Raw genomic sequence first — 6,000 nt, forward strand, 5'->3', positions numbered from 1 at the left:
GGATAGCTCATCCTCACATAACACTTTCTTTTTTCTTACGGATAATTTCTGTTGTGATAAACTATAAATTTAAGAAACTTTAAGAGAAAAAGAACAGTCACCTACAGCCTGTTTTTTTCTTCCAGTTTTTTCCCCTCATGCACATGAGATTTAATGAGTTCAAAGTGGTATAATTTTGTATCCTGCCTTTCCATGTAATATATTGCAAGCAGATTTTTTCTAAGATGTGGTGGTATTACACATCAGATATAAGGATCCACTTCTGTGATTTTTCCACATTCATCCATTGCAAAGATTGTGCTCCTATGAGGCAGATTGGACATTATAGGCTGTTGAGATCTAAAGTTTAGTGGGAGAGCTTCTATCTGTCTCTTTCCCACTCTCTCTAAAAATCAATGGAAAAATATTTTTAGGTGAGGATTAAAAAAAAAAGTTTAGTGGGAGAGAATTTAGTTAGGGGTAGCTTGCTTTATGGAGGTGGCTTGCTCAAATGTCCTGAGAGCTCAAGAGTGGCTCCATCTCCATCAAAACTACCACTAGTGATAGATTTTACTCCTAGAAAATGATCACCAATCCCAGTACCAAAAAGAATTACTCAGGAAAATATAAATTATCAGAATGGACATAAGAAGTAGAAAATATTAATAGATCAAAGAAAATATAAAGAGATCTTTCTTGTCCAGTCTTCCAAAAGTAGGGCCAGAAATCAGTGGATCAGCTTTTGTTTGCTTCATTTGTAGCTCTTAACATTCATAGCAGTCACAGGTTGCAGTTTTCATTTATCTGTTTTCTAAAAATATATTTTTGTTATTGATTTCAGAGACGAAGGGGAGGAAGAGAGAGAGAGAAACGTCAATGATGAAAAGAATCATTAAAAATAGCCGAAACCGGTTTGGCTCGGTGGATGGAGCGTCGGCCTGCGGACTGAGAGGTCCCGGGTTCGGTTCTGGTCAGGGGCGTGTGCCTGGGTTGCGAGCGCGTCCCCGGTGGGAGATGTGCGGGAGGCAGCTGATCCATGTTTCTAACTCTCTATCTCTCTCCCTTCCTCTCTGTAAAAAGTCAATAAAATATATTAAAAAAAAAAAAAGAATCATTAAAAATATATAATGATGTGAGAGAATCATTGATTGGCTGTCTCCTGCATGCCCCCTATCTGGGATTGAGCCCGAAACCAGAGCATGTACTCTGACCGGGAATCTCCTGGTTCATAGGTCGACACTCAACCACTGGGCTTCACTGGCCGGGTTCATTTACCTGTTTGCTGGCTACATGTTTGTCCTTCAATGGATTGGAGGCTTCATGAGGGCAGGCACTCTGTCTCTCTGTCTTCACTGTTTTCCTAAATAGTCTGTCTGCAGATATTTGGTGACTGTATCAGCAAATGGTTAAATTTAACCCTGAGAGTTGCTTTCTTGGAGTTCTGAGAGATGCCCTTTTATATGTAAGTCCTTTTCTCTTCACAGTTCCAGAGATTACAAGGTGCTGCATAAAGGAGGAGGAACCAGTGGAGGGCACACCTGTGTTAGGATGAGGGCAGGAGTGAAAGAGGGGGCAGACAGGGTTTCCTGGAGCTTTGTGTTTTGAATAATGCCTGTTTTTTCTTTATGTGTAGTGAGTGATACTACACTCTGGGCATACTTTGCCTAAGTTTCATAAATATTTAATTGGCTTTTTCAGGAGAATAAAGGCAGCCCCGTTGATGACTGAAAATGACAAAGCATCCACCTAACAGACGAGGAATCAGCTTTGAAGTGGGAGCCCAGTTGGAAGCCCGGGACCGATTAAAAAACTGGTATTTTTATATTTTTTCATTAATTAAATCCCTTCAGTAAAGGACTTTTGACAGCACTGATAACGAGGGGTAGCCTGGGATTTTCTGTAGTGTTTTCCTGCTCCCTGACTCTTGGAAGGTGGAAGGAGACAAGTCTAGAGTGATGGGAATGTCGTTTCTCTTTGGTTCAGGGACTCCTGTGTTAGGGGGACCATTCTGTTACCTCTAGTTTTTTTTTAAATTTAATTTCTTCTATTTATTGATTAGAGAGAGAGAGAGAGAGAGAGAGAGGGAGAGAAACATTGATTTGTTCCACTTATTTATGCATTCATTGGTTGACTCTTTTATGTTCTTGGTCATGACCTGGGGTTGAACCCAAAACCTTGGGGTATTGGGACGGTGCTCTAACCAACTAGGCTACCCAGCCAGGGCCGTGACCTCTTGTTTATACTTGTTTACCCTTTCTGCCTCTTCATCTGAAAAGAGTTATGAGAAAAAGAAGCATGAGTGGCTATAGGGAAGGGAAGAGTTAATAGTGGCAGCTCTTTTGCTCCTGGCTGCCTGTCTGGAAGAGGAGAAGAGAGAAAGGTCAGGAATGGAAGAGTGAAGAAAAGGGGTTAGATTAGAACAGGTCTTGTGTTGTGAACAACCCCCTGCTGTTTTCTGGGTGTGTTGTATGGTTGAAATTTAATTGTCATAATTTAGGGGTGATTAGATTCAGAAGCTGAGGGGTTGTATTCTTTGTCATTGACATCTGACCTCTGGCTGGTAATTAGCTGCTTTGAGCATCAGCTTCATCTATAATTGTAAGTAATAGTTGTATTGACCTCACAGAATTTTGTCTGGGAATGAAATTAGGGGATATGTAGGGAAAGGCTTTGTAAAGTATAAAATGACAATGGTTGTTGAGGACATTCTACAATTTCCTAGAATGTGAAGGTAGGGATTTCAGAACTCAAACCTTTCTGAGTTAAAAAAAAATTTTTTTAAAGGAAAATTTACTCTTTTTCCCCTCCGCTGATTAAAAAATAACGTTTTTATTGATTTTAGAGAGAGAGAGGAAGGGAGAGGGAGAGCGAGATGAGAACATCGATGAAAGAGAAACATCATTTGGCTGCCTCCTACAGGCCCCTGATTTGGGAATTGAACCTGCAACCTGTTGGTGCATGGGTCAGCACCCAACCACTGAGTCACACTGGCTGGACCCTTTCTGAGTTTTTATAAGAAAGAGTGTAGGCTTCCCCCCACCCCTTTTTTTAAAAAAAATATTCTTATTGATTTCAGAGAAGAAGGGAAAGGGAGAGAGAGAGAGAGAAACATCAATGATGAGAGAGAATCATTGATCAGCTGCCTCCAGCGTGCCCCCCAGTGGGGATTGAGCTGGCAACCTGGGCATGTACCCTGTCCAGGAATTGAACCATGACCTCCTGGTTAATAGGTTGACGCTCAACCACTGAAACACTGATGCCAGGCTGTAATTTATATTTTTGCCTTTCTTTTATATTAAAAATCTTTGTTCCTAATCACACTAACATATTGACCTGTTTGACTTATTCTGTGTTGTACACAAAATAATTTCAAAGTTAAATACCAATATTAGCCGAAACCGGTTTGGCTCAGTGGATAGAGCGTCGGCCTGCGGACTGAAAGGTCCCGGGTTCGATTCCAGTCAAGGGCACGTACTTGGGTTGCAGGCACATCCCCAGTAGGAGATGTGCAGGAGGCAGCTGATCGATGTTTCTCTCTCATCGATGTTTCTAACTCTCTATCTCTCTCCCTTCCTCTCTGTAAAAAATCAATAAAATATATTTAAAAAAAAAATACCAATATTACTACTAACAAATCTGCATGAGGTTGAAGATTTTCTTGGCATTTAAAAAAATACAGATCATCTAAGGATAAATTATATTTAATTTGTAACAAATTTCTATATTTAATTTATAAGTTAAATAGTATTTCAAGATAAATAATGTGAGTTCCTTTTTAAAACTCTTACAGTATAATTTTATTTCTACTTTTTTTAAACGTATATTTTTATTGATTTCAGACAGAAGGGAGAGGGAGAGAGAGAGATAGAAACATCAATGATGAGAGAATCATCCATCCGCTGCCTCCTGCACACCTCACACTGGGGATTGAGCTGCAACCTGGGCATAAGCCCCGTTCATAAATCTAACCCATGACCTCCTGGTTCATAGGTCAACGCTCGACCACTAGCCATGCCCTCCAAGCTCTACTTTTTTTTTCTTTTTTTAAAACAGATTTCTGCATTCATTTTGGGGCACAGAATCTACATATTTTTATTTATTTTTAAAATATGTTTTTGTAGGTTTTAGAAAGAGAGAGGAGTGGAGAGGGAGAGAGAGACATTGATGGGCTGCCTCCTGGAACCCCCCCACTGGGGATGAAGGCCCAAACCCTGGTATGTGCCCTGATTGGAAGTCTGCGGACCTCTGAGTGCATGGGATGACGCTCAACCAACTGAGCCACACTGGCCAGGGCTACCTTTAACATCATTTTTAATATACATATAATAATATTCCTCCCCCTTTTTAAAAAAAATATATTTTATAGATTTTTCACAGAGAGGAAGGGAGAGGGATAGAGAGTTAGAAACATCGATGAGAGAGAGAAACATCGATCAGCTGCCTCCTGCACACCTCCCACTGGGGATGTGCACGCAACCAAGGTACATGCCCTTGACTGGAATCGAACCTGGGACCCTTCAGTCCGCAGACCGACGCTCTATCCACTGAGCCAAACTAGTCAGGGCTTCCCCCTTTTTTTGATGTACACACCTATGAGTTTTAACACATATCTAGATTCTTGTAAACATCAACACTAACAGGAGACAGAACACTTCAAAGAATTATCTCATGCTATACCTTTTCCAGTTTATAAATTACTTGATTTGATTTTTTTTTGTACTTGTTTTTCTTCCCCACAAGACTGCAGGCTTAGTGAGTGCTAGTGTGTTAGATTGGATTCTCCCAAGAAGCTATGCAATTGATTTATTTGGAAATCACCTGTAGGAGGAAATGGGGAGTGAGGTGAAGAGACTGGGAGAGCTATCAGATTGTCTTGCTTAGTCTGACCCCTGTGGAGGAGAGAGAAGTAAGGTGGGAAGTTTTAGACTGCAGTGCAATTCTCAGAAAATTTTGGCGAAGGAGATGAGGAGAGTCCACAAGCTGAAATGCAAAAATTGAACTGGAATGCGTGATGTTCCTCTGGGCAGGATGATTCCTGGGTCCTTGTCTAGTGGAGTCGAGAATGAAACCATGGACAAAAGATGGTATAATGAAAGATGGAAATTTATTGAGAAATAAGCACAGACTCCCACATGGGGAGTGGGAGAGAGTCCCACTAAGTCCCTTTTTTGCAGGGTTTATAAAGGCTGCAGTTCTTTTAGCCCTGACATCCCATCTCTGATTGGTCACTATCCCCTCTGATTTGGTCACTATAGCAACTTCAGAGCTCAAACCTCACAGCGAGGTATGTGAGGTTCTCTTCTCCCTTGTTTTTCTATTCCCTTTGGGCTTTCCTCTTCCCTCTCTGAATGAGGGGCTTCCTTCCCTTTATTCTGTAAATGTATACCTTCTGCAGCTCTCAGCTCCCTTTTTTTATGGAAATGTACCTTCTGCAGCTCTGTAGCCCTGTGCTTTTTCTATGGACTCCTTAATTCCTAAAACCTGCCTATTTTACCCTTAAAAACTCCTTTCAAACCCAAAGATGTCAAGAGTCTTGTCTCCCAAAAAGTCTTGTCTTAGTATTTCTACTTAACCATTGGCTAGGAGAAATCACAGAGATGGTGATTGGTTTAGAGGTGTTGCAGCTGCAATCAGGTACTAACCACTTGATAAGGATGTGATAGGTGTATTTTTTTCTCCTCTGATTTTTATTTAGATACTGCTATTTATAAATCACTGTTATACATCCAAGGAATCATATAGAAAGTGTATACAATAATTTCTGTTCTTAAAGAATTCCTAATTCTAATATAAAGGAAGAAATCTGTTCAAACAGATCAATACCAACAACAACAAAAGCTGCCTAATGAACATTCAAACAGAAAATATTATGGAACAGGGAACCTCCTGGACTTGGAAGATTTCTTTTTGGGTCCATAATTCATAGGTACTTATTTAATACCTACTAGTAGCCCTGTGCAAGAATCCGTGCGCCAGTAGCTCGCTGCTGCGCCTCCTGTAGCTCCCCCTGCCCCTCTTCCC

At 40.8% G+C, this 6,000-nt stretch overlaps 1 protein-coding gene across 7 annotated transcripts in view; it reads left to right on the forward strand.

Moving 5' to 3' along the window:
* PHF20 (PHD finger protein 20) overlaps positions 1–6,000 on the forward strand; it is a 132,341-nt gene that overhangs the window by 25,393 nt on the left and 100,948 nt on the right. For all 7 annotated transcript variants that reach the window (XM_006089479.3, XM_023754436.1, XM_023754437.1 and 4 more), the window contains one exon: positions 1,678–1,792. In XM_006089479.3, coding sequence (XP_006089541.1) covers positions 1,710–1,792 — 83 coding nt within the window. In that variant the 5' untranslated portion in view covers positions 1,678–1,709. Of the gene's footprint in view, positions 1–1,677; positions 1,793–6,000 lie in introns of those variants that run through there.

Source organism: Myotis lucifugus, unplaced genomic scaffold (assembly GCF_000147115.1).
Source record: "Myotis lucifugus unplaced genomic scaffold, Myoluc2.0 scaffold_60, whole genome shotgun sequence".
NCBI classification, from domain to species: Eukaryota; Metazoa; Chordata; class Mammalia; order Chiroptera; family Vespertilionidae; genus Myotis; species Myotis lucifugus.